Source organism: Photinus pyralis, unplaced genomic scaffold (assembly GCF_008802855.1).
Source record: "Photinus pyralis isolate 1611_PpyrPB1 unplaced genomic scaffold, Ppyr1.3 Ppyr1.4_LG7, whole genome shotgun sequence".
NCBI lineage: Eukaryota > Metazoa > Arthropoda > Insecta > Coleoptera > Lampyridae > Photinus > Photinus pyralis.
The window spans coordinates 36,228,818-36,246,037 of record NW_022170738.1 but is presented as its reverse complement, the minus strand read 5'-3'; the positions used below and the strand labels follow the sequence as shown (position 1 = coordinate 36,246,037).

At 36.9% G+C, this 17,220-nt stretch overlaps 1 protein-coding gene across 1 annotated transcript; it reads right to left on the bottom strand.

The window, feature by feature from the left end:
• Positions 1-485: 485 nt before the first annotated feature.
• LOC116176221 (synapsin-like) lies at positions 486-12,160 on the bottom strand. Its single transcript, XM_031494701.1, has 3 exons — positions 12,077-12,160; positions 7,632-8,268; positions 486-2,510 (listed from the first exon to the last, which is right to left on the bottom strand). Exons 1-3 carry the CDS (start codon positions 12,158-12,160, stop codon positions 2,341-2,343), a joined length of 891 nt encoding a protein of 296 aa, XP_031350561.1. The 3' UTR covers positions 486-2,340.
• Positions 12,161-17,220: the final 5,060 nt, after the last annotated feature.

Below are 17,220 nucleotides of genomic sequence, written 5' to 3'. Positions count from 1 at the left end.
GGGGTCCCTAGGTTGAATAAAGCTTTATCTGGAACGTGTAGGTATACCTATGTAATTTACGTACTGTGCTTGTGTCAATATTTGAACTCAAACATAGTATATGTTGTCTGTGCTACTGGTATTATACTGCATACTAAGGACTACTTTGTTTGTAAAGGAGAGTGCCCACTAAACTTGGGGCCACCTAAGTGCCCTCTCCTACAAAATTCTCTCTATAGCTACGTCCTCGACCATTATTGGAGACTTCCTGAACCAACATCAAAGCACAAAATGGGTAGTCGTAATAAAAGGTGTTTACCGAACATTCTCGACATCAGATTCTTTGAAATATCTAGAGAACGCTGAAGCAGGCAAAAACGACGAACAGATAATACTTTCTAAAATGAAATTATAGACTGCATGCAAATCCATGGAGGGAACTAACTAAATCATGGATAAAGAACAGTTACACTATGACATGATTTTTTATATTCACAACTTAGGGTGGACACGCTGCTTGCCCGCATGTTGCATACCAAACTGATAACTAAGTTGCGGATAGCTAGGCGAAGATTGCTTCAACATTTATAATAATATTGGGAACGAATATTTTATTGTTAATTTTCTGAGAGGCGACACAGCGATTATGCCTATTCTAAGTGCTACATAGTATAATGTAAAATCTATTTCATACTATACAGAGTGTTCCTTTTAAAGCAGTGCACTCGAAGTATCACTTAAACTAATTACATTAATGGAATTAAAAAATCAGGCACGTAATTTTACAATTTCACCTCTAATTGTATAGGTAGGTACGTTTATAATTACGCAGTATGTTAACTAAATCATAATAAAATGCTGATGGTTTTCTTTCAAAGTATGATATATTTTGGAAACATACTGTGTAATGTTAACACTTGCAACAATTTTGTGCCTTTCTTACTGAATAATGGCAAACCATACGCCAGTTGAGGGGATTGTAAGTAGAAACCTAAGGATACCTTAAAATGAATACCCTGTAAATGACTTAACTATCCCGGTGCATTTCCTTCATTCTACTTCACTCAGAATAAACCCGCTAAGGTAGATTGGTAAACCATAAAACTCTTAACAAACATACAACAAAGTTTACATATGCCACAAAAATGACACTCTTTTTCAGTTGCCTACATTCATCTACTCGTACTAATGAATTCAAAAACTACCATCTAATTTTAAACGACCTACAGCAATGACGCCATGATTGGCATTATCTCAAATGATATGTGCCTAACCACAAAATCCAAACGAATGGAGCTATTGCTAAAATGCTGTAGAAAACAATCCCCCTTTTGCATCCACGTCTCTTTTGGATCACTTATTTTTTGCATTCATATAGGGCGCTGCTAATTTATTTAGTTGATGAGTATGTTTAGTGTGATTAGAAAATGTAGGTGTTCTCAAAGATTTTCTACATTGTGCATTAGATAACTAAATCTTCTGGCTCGTTGTTATGAAATCGATGAATCTCACATGGTTCAAAAATTGAAGCACGGAAAATGTATAGGATACATCAGATAAAAATTACATTAGATACATGGTATAATATACACAATCAATATTGTCACTGTACGTTAAACTTCTACTAATAGGTAATGGATTTCAAAAACGGCACTTGAAGTACCGCATCTCATCCTGTAACAAAATGATCTAGTATAACGACATCGGTTAATATTATACACTTTAACAACTACCCTAAACATAACAAAAGGTACCGAGTACCTGGCCTGAGGCAGTGACATAACATCCATCTTGAACTTATATTGCTGAGCGAATCGGCGATAAGTACACCCAATTTTAAATGCAGCAAACTAGCCACTATATGCATAAATAAATATCACATTTTCTTTCTTAATCGATATAAAAATCTCTACAAAATTCTAATCAAAGATCTAAAGCACACCAAGCTTGCACAATTTTATAAGATTTAAAGAGTAATACCTTAGTTTAATTTCTGAGTATATCCAAGTACACATCCATGACACTTACTACTAACAGCTCTCTCAACTCAACGCAATATTGCTGGACACTGACTTGTGTCATCAAAAAAATTATTGCTAATCAAAATTGCTCGATAAAACCGACTTGATAATTTGTGAAAAATTATTGCGGACCGTTTAATTCAAAATAATTTCCCTACTCTCTTGCGCTCTAACATTTATTCACTATTCTCCCATCTAATTTATGACAAACTTTAAGGTGGTATGTCCGACATAAAAAATTCGCCTACAATGGAAAATGAACGTTGACTCGTTTGCTGCGTTTAAAAGCGTCCGCTCATCGTTTAACATCGACTTATACAAGTGAAACCGTGACTGCAAGTTACATATCGCCGAAAATGCCCGCAAAGGTTTTTCTAAGGTTCTTCATTGTGTCCTCGGTGTCTTCGGACGAGGCCTGCTGACTCCCTTGACGCTGGAAAGGTCGAGGTGGCGGATCGGGGAGACGACCGGTACTTGGAGCGCTACTGCTCACGCTGCTCGATTGGGATGCTGTAAGATAATTTGATAATTTTAGTGAAACCATATTACGAGACATGCGAAACATACTATTATGAAATTCGTTTAGGAACTGGAGGTCAAAAAAACCGGACAGTGTACGTGGAACACCATTTCATGAAATAGAATAAATGCAAACTATTAACAGCAATTATACTGTCAAGTACTTTATATTGGGGATAGAATGAACACGGATATACTACTATCTTGTTATCAAAATCAGAACAGGTATAAGTAGTGTTTGTTTACATAAAATTAATTATTATTATCTACAGGAACACAGGAACTAACACTATTAACGACAGGCTAAATATAAAACGGTCGTTAAATAGATGGTTTATAACAGTTGAAATTAATATTTAAAAGTGCTTGCAATTACATTTTTAACACCTAAACTTAAACACGAGCGCGGATTTTATTCACAAATTTATCACTTCGACATCAATATTAAAATTGAAACTAAGTACAATTCAATTTACTTATACTTATACCAAACAAAAAGCTCTATTGTTAGCTAACTGCCTATTATGGCAAAATTTAACATAATCACATGGTAATCAGAGTTCCCAACCAAACAACACGGAAACTGGGCTATATCCTATGGTTTCCTGCGCTGCAGAATAGTGCGCCATCACGAATGAATGTAGTAGATGATGGTCGCACACAACTTTTGACAGGTATTTGTCCTATTCACATGTTCTATTATTCCGTCTAACTGCAGGTGTAAAACAGTGGCTCTGTTTTTAAGAATCCCAGGACTCATAACACCGACTCAAAGTTTCGTCTCTAATCGGTGTGTAGTTCCAGGAGTACAGTTCTTTACCAGAACGTCTGCAACAGTTGACGCTTCATTCTTAATTTGGCAAGGCGTGTGCTTTTCTGTCCATTTACTGAAATAGTCTATGACCACATCGATCTATTCAGTTCTAGAAGCTGCCTCTGGGAAGAGGTAACATTTTATTGCCTTATTAACTTTGGTCGGCGGCCTCATACAATAAATATCACCTTCTGTTTTAATTCGGTTTTTCGCCGTTCTCCTGGGAAGCGCTTTCGAAGTACACTTTAACGGTTTCAAAAAAACTTGCGCTCTTAATGTCAAATTTCTATCTTTTGCAGTTTCGATGGCCATAGTTAATAAATCGCAAGTCGAACGGCATTTAATAAGCCATTTTGGAAACATGCGTCTATAAGAGTAAAAATGTCTGCTGAACCCGAATTCGGATGTTGCCAAGCTGATTTTTGGCTAATTTCAAAATGGCGGTCAAATATATAAATTTTTATGCCAGACGCATTTTACATAGTTTTTCGGATTGAGGAGTTAAAAAAATTCACAGATTTCGCAATCTTTGCAACCATCGGAGACATTGGAAATGATAACCGTATAACCTATAAAGTCATAAATAACCCTTCACACGGAATAATCTCGTGTCGCAAACGTAAACTTTCTGAATAATACGCGGCGTAACATGCTTGTAATACTATCACGGGCGATGTGCGAGAATTTTCAATTCGAATTAACAAAACCCCTGCGCACTTTTAAGTAAGTACCTACCGTATCGACAGTATCCGCGACTTTTCCTGAATCTACCGATTACAGTCGAGTACGGTACAATCAACACTAGACGCGACACCACTTGTCTTCTTTTCTACTCGGCAAACCTGGTAAATTCATACCCATACAAAACATAAGCATTTCCAATGCTAAAACATACAGGAGGCACAGAAAATTGCAAAACTTACTGGTATATATTGGGTACATTATACAGACAACACGGTAACAATAACAATATACCAATAATTCTGACGACAATTCAACTCATGTATAAAAAATCGCATAAGCCGCAGTGAAATTGTCACTTTGACAGCGGCAAAAGTTACCTGCAACTTTTCCAGCGACAAATGCACTAGTGGTTTTTTCACTTATTCATTTTCGAACCAATTATCGCATTATCCTTTCCCATATGACTAGTTTGACGTCTGTCAATAATTGATTAGTTTGGTGAATTTCTTGTTCGTTAAATTGTCCTGCCGAATTACACTCGAGGTTTGTATTTAAACCGAGTAAATTTGGGTTGTTGCAATTCAAATCTGTTTCCTTTTAGCAATTGAACTCGAAAAACTGTCAACTAAAAATGCTCCACCTTCGGTGTCGCATTTTTATTAGTTGACAGTTTTTCTCGTCTAATTGCTAGGCAACAGATTTTCATTACCTTAACAACCCAAATTTATTCGGTAAAATACAAACCTCTTGTGCAATTATAAGTGACAAATGTTATATTTCGTTCAAAAATTTTAACGGAACTTAAATTTCTTCAACGTCCTGGTCATTTTTAGCGCATTTCCACAAAAATAAAAAAAAAATGCGCTATTGTGGCCACTTTGTCCGTCCGTCCTTTACGATTGAAGCAGTCACCAAGGCACTTGCAGATATTTGTGCACCTCTTAGTTCATTGCATAATTTATTTAATGTCAAGTTTTTAGTTGGATTAGTCTGACCATTGGATCTTATCGCATTTGCGAGACAATATGTGTGGCACAAAATGTCCCCGGCAACAGCATCATCAGAAGATGCAACTCTACGCCTTAAGTCATATCATACTAGGAGAGATTCTGAATTTTCTCAATAATTACGAACGTTGAAGCTTTAAGCCATCCTTGGTCGCTGAATCAGTTTGAAGGGTCACTAGAGGGTCCATATATCTAATAAATGGAAAGTATGACATAAAACAAAAAAACCCTGAGAATAGAAAACACATCAATTGTTTTAAATTTTAGAACACCAGAATTACAGATGTGAATTTCGGATATACTTGACATTTATATTAAAAAGCACAAAATTTAATAACAATCAAAATTTTCCGAGGAAAATGTAAAACACTAATTTAATTAATTCACAGCTTTTTTTTGGGACACCCTATATATCATCACCGGATATATTTTCCTACATTTTTCCGAACTAGCTATAAAGTTAATTAACCAACTCTAACCTATATAAGTAATAAATTATGGAAGACAATTTAATAGTAAATAGTACACAATACAATAGATAGTGGCGCCATCGTGCTGTATTTGTTAACTGGTGCAAAATTCGGCCTGGCAACATCCATAATCGGATTCAGCACATTTTTTTACACCTAAAAAACCATGTGACCAAAATGGCTCAAAAAATGCCGTTAGAACTTCGGTTAGGACTAAGGAACAGAGTCGTTTTTCGGTTTGTCCACTTAAATAGAAGAGATTTACATACAGTGTTCCTAAATATGATGTAACATACGGAAGGGCTTATTTTATAACTCAAAGTTCATACAAACATAGGTCCGCATTCCGCGAACATTTCGTTACCGATCTACAGGGTGTTATAATTTCAAGATTACATATACAATACACAAAATGCGAACTGTTAAAACTAATAAAAAGAAGAGATTATCCAAATAAAACCAGAGCCAGCTGGACCATTTTAAAAGTGTTACTTTCATTTAGCTACCTACCGAAAATTGATTTGTAATTTTTTTTCGACAACCAAAAGTTTCTAAACAAAATTTCTTGTTTTACGATCTACCGACCCTTACCAGCGGCGCACCGAACAACATTTTTAGAGGTAGAACAGACAACATGAGCTCTGAAAAAACATCTCCCTGTAGATTGTCACTATCATTAGCATGACCCCCAAAGCAAAATGTTTCTGCCCTTCCCCAAAACTATTTCGAAATGTGAATCCAGTTTAATCACGATTGAATGTGTCATGTGTCCATAATGGGTTTCGTCTGTATGAATTCAATAAAGTAAAATGAATGGCGGGAGTAATAGTAATTGCTTGACAATAGACAATATGGTAAGAAATCAATAAACGGAAAGCGGATGTATGACGCCTTGAAATATACTGAGTACGAATGCAGATTGCAGGACTGCAGGAGATATAACTTTTTTACTTGGTTTACAGTTTGGATGCACCAAATTCTGCCCCTTTGTGGGAGTGAGACAGTTGCGCGAGAGATGCGCATCATTCAGTTCATTGAGTCACGGTAATAAAATTTAAATACGAATCCGAAGGAAGTGGTCATACCGTCTTTACGCATAGGTATAGGGAGTTATGAAAGCATAGACCGAGAAAGGAAAGCTTTTATACATGTTCAAGAAAAATTTCCACGTATAAGCGATGCTAAAACCAAAGAAGGTAGATATATTCGATGGACCTCAGATCAGAGAGCTTATGAACGATGAACTGACAACTTCAAACAGACGTGCATTTCAGTACATTTCCTGCATTGCCGCGTAGATTTGTTTCCGGATAACTGCGGAGCAATCTCCGACGAACAGGATCGGGATATTTTAACATGGAAAGCAGATACAAAGGAAAGTGGGACCCTAACATGCCGAATGTATCTAATAAAACTGTACCTAATCAACATGTGTTAAATCGAAAGTTGTCACAGAATGATAAAATTATCTTGAACCCACGACAACATAGAGAGAATATTTCTTAGAAATTGTCTCGAGCAAAAAACATTTTTTCGACGAATGATTTGAGGAACATACTTTGAATTGTCTTAATTTGTATATTATGTTTCAACAGAGTAGTATATTGTAGCGAATCTTCCAGAAATCCCGAAGATATCGAGGCGCCATGAAAGATTATTCATCGGCTATCATGAACGAAGGCGGATTGACGTAATTTTTCGGGAAATGTGACGTGTTTTGTTCTAGAATGTTCGAAAACATTCGGTAGTACTCGCGAAATAGTATAAGCAAATCGAATTGCGTTTCAGGAAAGTTCCAATTTCAACGCGGAAGTAGTAAATGTTTGGTACTGTCACAAATCAATTCATTTCAAGACTGTTCTTAATTTATTGTTAATTAATTGTAAATAAATAAAGCACGTACTCTCACACCAACGCAGCTTATTTTCTCATTTTATGTTAAGGCTATAAGCTCTTTGCATAAGACGTCTATGAATTAAAAAAAGTTGACATTTGTTGACCACTGATAATTAGATAAACACAAATTGGTGTGTTTTGTTTTGTAGCTTTCATGACACCGATCTACAATCATGTATTTCGACCAATTACTCAAAAGTGTTTATTTAAATTTTGATTAAATCTATAAAATAATCCTCACCTTGACTATCTCTCCTTCCAATACTAGACAAAGATGCATGTTCAGATGTCGGAGGGGGAGTATCCGAATGTGTTAGGCTACTCAAACTTCCCAATATTCCACGGGGTCCCACGGGGGGCGGTGGAATGTCTTCGTTAGCCGGTGGGGTTCTTGGTCTACAAATTGCCTGCATCCTCGAAACAACCAAATCGGCAATATGACGTCGATCCTCCTCCTGCGAATCACCGAGCAAGGTGAGCGCGCTATCGTTGACTTCAATGATGTATTCCTTGCCATCCTTGCTTACGACCACCTCCAAGGCGCATATGTCTAAACCGCCAAATAAATCCGATACCTCGTCCACCCAAGCCCGATAGCGTTCAGGCATTTGAATTTGCTCTAACATCGCCGAACCGGTGTTCGTCTTCCAACAGCCCGATATTGACTTACGCATGAAGGCTTTGTAGTTGGTTCCAATTTTTTGTACATGAATATCATATTTTGAGTCGACGTACGCTTCTACGGTACAGTACGTGTTAGCCACCGCAACGACGCTGGCCATGTCTTGAAAATCGCCGATGTTTTCCACCTTCACCTTTCCCAAACCACCATGTGCGTGTCCCAGTTTCAGTACCACGGGAAACTTCGACGCTGTTATCTGAAAGAAACAATACGTCAATTAGCACAATGATCACGAGGTTACTACCTATATATAACTCTATTTCTGTACACACAATAACGCCAACACGAGATTTAAAAAGACGTAAACTCAAATTTATCTCTCCATAAGAAGAAACCTATTTATAAGACAAGTTGCAGTCACATAAACGTAATCCCAAGCTCAGTTGCTGCTTATAAATTTGATCAAAAATAAAAAAAGTTAACTTTTAAAGCTCACTTCCACGCAAACGACTCCGACCAATTAATTACAAATTGTCATAAAGCTTTCAGTATGCCTGTTTATTTCCGGACGGATCGATATCCAGTCTGTTTATTTTTAACACAATTCAATTTCAGTATTTTATGTTTCGGTCGTTATCATTTGTTCGCAGACACACAAATAGAAACATTAATATTAACTGCTTTTCCACCTGTCAAGCCTCACGGTTTTTGGTGCTAATCATTAGTCGGATACAAAGGAAAGGGCTTTAATTAGTGAAAAACGGAAATTTGATTTCATCGTTAATTATGATCTATACTGACTTCATTAAGTTAATTTTTAGTTGGTTTTCAATTGTAATTAGCGTTCGTAGGAAATAGTATTGGAGAAATCTTAGCAACGGAGTTTCTTTTACCCTGCGGTTGAAGTGAAAAAGCTCCAGTAAAGGGCGGTAATCCATTTATATGACCTTTCCTCAGTGCCCGCAATGTTCTCATCTTACTGCCATCCATACAAAAGCGAAATTCGCAATAAAAGCCAACATTTCCGTTACTGCGTTCATTGCCATCAAACCTTCGTATGGTGGAACATGCTGTATATGATAAATGTTTCAAATCATGAAGTAAATCTGAGGGAAATAAGCACAAACTTGGTTCGTTGCATTTGAATTTGGATCTCTGTGTTGTTTTTGCTTTTAGAAATATTATAAATGCGTAATTCTTGTTTAAATTTTATCGCTTGTGTAATTTATTCAATTTAGATAACGTGTTAGAAGTAAGACACATCGGGTCATTACGGAGGAGTTTTATCAGGCGAAAATTAACTAACGCTCCTGCTTCCAAGTACTGCACATTCGTATTGGAGAAGTGGGAAGGTTTCGCGCGTTCGTTGATTATCGTTTAATTTGAGACAACGAGTAAACGAGGCTACTGCTGCTGTTAGTTTTTGCGACGGATGAAGAGAATGTACATCTGTTGACACTAATTTACGGGCAGTCAGTTCTATTTTTTGGTTCGTCATTTTTTAAATAATAAATCTGTGCAGAGGCAAGTTCACCAAGATTTTTGCCATTATCAATTAATTAATTTTGTGTTCATTCGAATCCAAAGTGCAACCCAGATAGAGTTTTCATGTCAGATTTCTTTTCCATTCGTGTCCAAGAATTGTTTCAGGTGTTTATCAAAAATGGTGTAATTCTTTAGAATTTTCGCAAGTTGATCGAGGCTATCAAGCCTTTCAAATTGAGAAATGTTAAGTCAATATTAGCATTTTTCTTCGAGTAGATGCCGGATGTGTACGGAGAGAAATTATAAAATTCGAAGTTTTTAATTTTGATTTTGAAATTCAGTGAAAAGACGTGGAGGATTGACACCGGCATACAACGGAAAGATAGTAAGTGGGGACATTTTTCTGGTTTATTCTATGTTATTTGATGAACATTAAATTTATTTCGTTTTAGATTTAAGTGTCTTGTTAATGTGGAAAAGTCTAGTGGTCATTTGTAAAATAAAATTTTAAAAAGTGCATGTGAAAATATAGCAAGTAAATTTTGTGTTGGCCCTTTGAAATCATTCTTAGCTACGGATAACGGGGTGACAGTTTCATTTACTTTGATAAGTAATAGCCCCGAAATTCGGCGTGATATTTACTCGTTTTAGTACTCTTGGGTAGGTGATCCAGCCGAATTACACAACAGTATTTTGTAGGATTTTCTTTGACCATTTGCGGTATAAAGTTCACGTTTTCGGTTTTCTTTTAAAACAATTCAAGATTATTCATGCATTCGAATTTATTAGAATTTTATATTGAATTGAAACGTAAATCTTTATGTCCAATCAATTTAGTAAACTTTTATTAGAGTACGAAAGAATGTTTTTTTTTCCAATTACGTATTTCAGCTACTGCCTCATCTCATCCCTATTTACTAACGTGTATTTTTTTCGTACCTCTGTGAGACGTACCAGGGCAGTAAGCTCGAGTTATCTGCGAAATTCGTCATAAATTAAATTTTTTTTAATGTGAATATGATACTCTTAGAAATATACACAATGTCCTAACGGATATTTGCGCCCCCTCCCCCCTCATAATATTGGTGCAAATAAAATATAAAAGAAATATACACAATGTCTTGACGGACATTTGCACCCCCCCCCCCCAAATTACCAAATTAATGTATTAATAAAAACCCAAATACCGGTTGAGGGGACAGTTTGTATACAAAAATAATGTACCGTTATGTTAGGGGTTACCACTCTCTACAAATGCCTAAATGGGACGACCGGTCAAATAACCGATTTTTTAAAAGGAGTTTTCACTACATACAAGCGTATTTTTTTTTAATGGGGCGATCAGTTACTAAGAAATCGCACTTTAAAGTTTCAAATTTTAATAAAAGTAATAAAAGCCCAAAAAGATTTAAACCACCACATGGATTGGTCGAAGTGGCCTTCACTAGCTTCCATACAGTAATATAATCTTGATTCAAACCCAGATTTGACATTTCTCGAGACCAGTTTACTGTCCAGAATTCAGCGACAATTCTTTGTCGTAGTACTATAAATTTTTGGTGCCAAGCTGCCAAAGAAGCGATACAGACGATACAGTTGTTCGTAATAAAATACAGTAAGTGTGCCCCTGCGTACAGCTGTACAGCTGCGAAGCAAGCAAAAAAGAAGCTGTTTTCCAATAACATTTTCGACGCTTCTCAAAGAAACCTAGATGCGCGCTTGAGCAAACCTATAAAATCTATGCTCAGCAACTCAGACGCAGATAAATCGTGCGACAAAATGATGTCGTGTAAACAGCGATTAGGTTAAAACCTTATGTTTTATCATCAAAATTTAATGGAGATTTCTTATGAAAATTACACTCGCGCCCCTTCGATTCAAAAGATAAATTGTAGAGGACTAAATTCCCGCAAACCTACACATTTAGATGCTTGTTATTGTGAAAACTTTGGTGGGAAATTTAGTACCCTACAGTATACCGTCTATAAATTTCTTCGTATCTCTTAGGATTTTCCCTGCGTTGTCAACAAAATGTGCGAGATCGTAATTTTCGTAAGAAAGCACCACAAGATTGCACTAGCACAAGCCTTATATACTCCAACGAACCTTTCTGCCTTTTTCTTTCGCTGTATCGATCACGTTATTGCTATTCGCATTAATCTCCCACATCAATCATCATAATCGATTCAGGTCGTCGGTTACTGTACTGTACATACATTTTCAGATATATTGCTCGCCAGGAGAGAATGTCGGTCACAGAACACTTGATCCCGATCTACAATCGTGTGTGTTTCATATTAAACCACACGATCATCAAGTGTTCTGTGACCGGCATTCTCTCGTGTTCAGTGTATTAAATATGTAAATTCCCAGAAAGACATGACAATTTCCAGACAGATCTGTAAATTCCCAGAATTATCTAGCAATTCCTTCAAATTCCCTGATAAATGTGTATAGACTTAAAGTCCACTCAAACCGATACAGGAATGCGGGCACTAGGGCAAGAGCGGTATGGATATTTGTAAACCGGGTTATGCAAGTACACATACGGATGCGGCGATTGGCACGTATATACCTACCGCTGAAAAAATATATCCCGCAACCGTACCACTCCCGCTCCCGTGCTCGTATTCCCGCGTCGGTTTGAGTGGACCTTTACACATTACATTTTCACAAGAAGTAACTTAACTCTTCTACGGTTCCGTACGGACACGAAGGGCGTCTTTTTCCAAAAGTGTCTTATCCAGCCTCTTTAGGCTTTAAAGGCACGTTTAACCCTGAACATGGTCTCTCACACGCTGGAATGGTATGGAAACTACCTACTTAATTGATCACAGAAAGCCTTGAAATCAAATCGAAAAAACAATGAGCGAGCCAAACCGAACTTTACTTTTTCATTGAATTGAATTGTGAATTGAAATAAATAAATAAATAAATTGAATGCGTTATTTATCGGAGTTCGTCGATAATATGTCGAACAGACAGTATCAGAATTCCAAGAGAGGCTACATACATCTAGTTGTGTCGGTCTCTAATTTGCCTCTCATCGGGTACCTACATCGAAACCACAGATATAGGTACGTTACGTATATCTGTGTCGAAACTGAGAAATCAAGAAAGTCGAGAAGACAATAATGGCTTCTGCGAAGGCTGGATTACATGGGAACCTACGTATCTAAAAATCTTATGGTAATCCAGTTGGTCATATCATTAGGATGAGAAATCGACGACATAGGCATCCCACTTTTGTGGACTGCGTCAAAACTGGATTGTTTGAGGGGCAGTTCCTTGAGGAAGCATTTCCTACCATCGATGTATTTAGAGAAAGTGCTCATGTTGGTGTCCTTCTTTTTTCTACCTACTTCACTGCTTGTTTCTCCCTGCAGTAGCCAATTAATTAACTACTTTCCGATTAAAACCTTAATATCATTAGATACACATCACGCTAACTTTTACACGCGGAAATGTTATAGCAAAAGCATGAAAGCCCCGAGCATTCGAACGTCATTTTCGAGCAAATCGCATGCATTCTGTTCTGATTTTCATTAATAAAAAAAGCCTTCAAGGAAACCAACCACATATTTTGTGTAAATGCGTGGCCAGGTTATTTTAATGCAGGAGTGCAGACTGCTTTTAAATTGATATTGCAAACCATTTGGCATTTGGCAACTAACACCGTCGCCCGAAATGGAAATGATCTCTAGTAAAATTAATTACCCCGATAATTGCAGTGGAATTAGTTTTCCTTTCATCGCTACAAGCTGGATTAAAAAATAATCAAAATTTCATATCATCGAAAAATTCTCAAAATATTTTCCAATTCACAGCTTCTATTTGTTATGACATTGACAATTCGGAGGGTAACGGGCCAATGTAAATAATGTTAAAGAGTTAACACGAAGCATCTCACGAATTTTTTCAGTAATCCATTTTTAAAAGCGCAAGCAGACATAAATAATATTTCGCCTGAAAGCTTCACCGATGCAATAAAAATTGTGCAAATAAATTGACTTACGAATGGGTGTTTACAAAACGCCGTTAATTCCAATTTATAACCGCAGCTAAATTATTATCGTGGTTTTTTAATAATGTTATATGTTGCGTATCTTAATGATGGTGTATCGCAACTTTTCAATTATACCCTATCATTAATTACGGTAAGATCCACTCGTGCAGGAGGGGTGGCGCTCACGTCTTGATTGAGCTTTACATTTACATGCTTTAATCAAGAAATGTCTACGCGTGAAAATAACGGCCGTTTAATAATTACAAATACCTTAATACAGGGCGACGCAATGGGTATTGATGGTTTTAGGAGCGTTATTATGGCTATAGTAATTAAACGATTAAGGCCAGGCCAGAAACATATATTTTTATTACACATATAATGCAGTTTTACAACAAATTTTATTTTTTAAAAACAATGTCTTTTAAGTGTGTCTAAACATTCCTGCAGTCGTGAACGAAAAAAAACTCTCTGTAACTCGTAGCACCATCTTCTGGTTTATGGCTCTCGATTTCGCGAGTAATGTTGCCTTTTACAGCTTCTAGCGTTTGAGGTCTATTTTCGAAAACCCTAGCCTTCAAATATCCCCATAAGAAAAAGTCAGGGCTGGTTAAATCTGATTCGCGCCGAAACTGTTGCTGGACCTCAATAACAGACTCCGATCAGTGATACGCTCTAACGCAAAAACTGCGTTGATTCACTGTCCATTTAACCATGCCATGGCTACTAAACTGCATTACATGAGGAATATTTTAAGCAGTAGATTACCCCCTCCACTTTTCTCATATTCGGACGACGGACAGTGATGTCTCAGAAATCGTCAATACCCATTGCGCCACCCTTTATATTAATACAGGAAACTAACATTGAAAACCGTTCGCAAATTACAGCGCCACGACGTCGCGGTAGGAAGTGTCAACAGTAAACTGTCATACTTGGTTTAAACTTTATTGATGGTTTTACGTGCTTTGTGATAGTTATTGTTGTGGATAAATTGATAATATTGTGGTATGTAGTAATATCAGAATATCACATATCTTAGATATTAAATGACCTTGTTTATATAATTAATTTGTTCCTTTATTTTTCGTCATTCCACACCGGGCCGTGTAGATGGCGCTCTTTTCCGTGTCTCGCGTTACGTAAACGCAAATAGTATGTAAAGCTGAATTTATAGTTCCGTAACCGCAACACCGTACCGTAACGTTTGGAATTAAACCCTACTTGTTGCGCGTGAACATTTATAGTTCGCGTTAACGTTGCGTTAGAACGGTTACGGTACGTAGGAAATGCCCAAATCTTATTTCTTACGGTCAATCGTGCTAACGCGCTTGTCTTCGGTAGTACTCGGATAATTCAAACAGTTGAGTTTATCCTGACGTTCGTTTCGTTTATTTACAATAATTATTGACACTTGTTGGTTATTATTATTTTGAAATGCACGTTACTCTTACTGACAGATGATATACAATGGCAGAATTCGTTTCGCACTAATGCGCAAGCTCATCTCTTACCACTACGGGAACTATAAATCGTATAATTTTCGGTAACGTAAGATTTTACGGTTCCGTTCTTACGGCTACGGAACTATAAATCCGGCTTTACATTCCCAACATTTCATTGGCGTGTCAGTTCCGTAGAACATAAAGGGGTTTATAGTGTTATTACAGTAGAAAATGCGAGTAGTTTTTACGAAAGTAATAATTAAAATGGTGCGTTTAATTTGTGGGGCACTTAGTAGTACAGAAAGTGGAATTTCATTCTATGAGTAAAGCCGGATTTATAGTTCCGTAGCCGTAAGAACGTAAGAACGGAACCGTAAAATCTTACGTTAACGAAAATTATACGAATTATAGTTACCGTAGTGGTAAGAGATGAGCTTGCGCATTAGTGCGAAACGAATTCTGCCATTGTATGTCATCTGTCAGTAAGAGTAACGTGTATTTCAAAATAATAATAACCAACAAAGTGTCAATAATTATTATAAATAAACGAAACGAACGTCAGGATAAACTCAACTGTTTGAATTATCCGAGTACTGCCGACGACAAACGCGTTAGCACGATTTACCGTAAGAAATGAGATTTGGGCATTTCCTACGTACCGTAACCGTTCTAACGCAACGTTAACGCGAACTATAAATGTTTACACGCAACAAGTAGGGTTTAATTCTAAACGTTACGGTACGGCGTTGCGGGTACGGAACTATAAATTCAGCTTTAGTTTATTTTGCTTTTTTTTATGTTAACCATTAAATTCCCTTATGTGGCAATGTATCAAATACTGCTCTACTTTTCGTCAGAGATAACTATCTGTAGCATTGGCTTGGGTAAAATTTCGAAACTTGTGACGTCTTCCAGCAACCTGCAATAGAATCGGTCGTGCTAAATTCCCGAATTTGGGTGTTTGATAGATTTTCCAATGGTCGAATTGATTTAATACTTAGCGGAAGCATCTTTAATCAATCGATTGCTCGTTGTGCCGACAATTTGTTTTTGGACGTTCGGTTACAATTTTTTCCGAAATAGACTTTTAATACGGAAAACTCAAGCATTCCAAATCGAGAACACATGCCGACCATACAGTAAATTTTGAAGCCATTTGAGACCTACCCAGTTCTTTTCTTTTATGTACTCTCTGAATAAGACAGTCTTTGCAAGGGGGTTAATATTTAGCCGAATCCGGGGAAATAATCGGCCTACTGCAGATGAGTGTGCTGTAAAACATCCCGTAGAATCATTAAGATCTTAAGGGCAGCCGAACGTAGATCATGAGAGAAATTTACCTGGAGCACAAGCACAAGCTTTGTTACCTCCGTAGGAGTTATTTTTGGTTACACCAGGAACCTGTGGAATTGTCGACACAATTTATCGTTAGCGGTGACGTACCTTCAACTTTTTTTTTCTTTCTTTGTTGTTAAGACCTAAATATCTATGAACAGTTTATTTGACCCACATGTGGAAATGGAAATTTTTACGTGTAATTAGTATGCTTGATCTTTAGGACGGTTTAACTATCAAATACGAATTACTCTAGAGAAGTAATCACTTGGAAGGTAAGAGCTCGTTACTACGATTAACTTCAACACCTCAAGCTACCGATTATAGTACCTCATTGCAATTTTAATTTTTAGTAGTTATACTTGTTGCTTAGCGGTACGAGGTGTCACATAACTTCAGGGGTTGTTGGTGTGTTAATTTTTGTGTTACTAGTTCATGGGAAGATTTCATTTTTATTTTTTTTTTATTTTTGCATATTATTTGATTGCTTAATAAACGATAATTTTCTTTGTGGGTCAATTGTTGACTTTTTTTATACTGAAGTTACCTTTCCTAATTCCGGTGGCTCCAGATAAAATTGTTAGTGGAATTAGGTGGCGCCCGAAAGACTTGAATCGAAGCACTAGTAAGTATTAGTGATGGAGAGTTACTTGGAATCTTTTATAATAGTTTGTTGTCAAAGTTTTTTTTATTCACTTACCTACTGCCCTGAGTAAGAGCATATCTCTCTACGCTGTTAACTATTTGGCTAACGGAGCTAGCTGGCCGATCAGTGGCGTGGGTTGATTTCAAATTGCACATGGTATTTTATAGTGCCCTGCATTCCAAGCTTGCGCGTTATAATTACGCTTGCAGGCCAACAGAGTAATAATGGTTTTTAGCTGTACTGTTGCACACCGAATTATTATGAAACTTTATAATCTAACTTGGTTTCAAA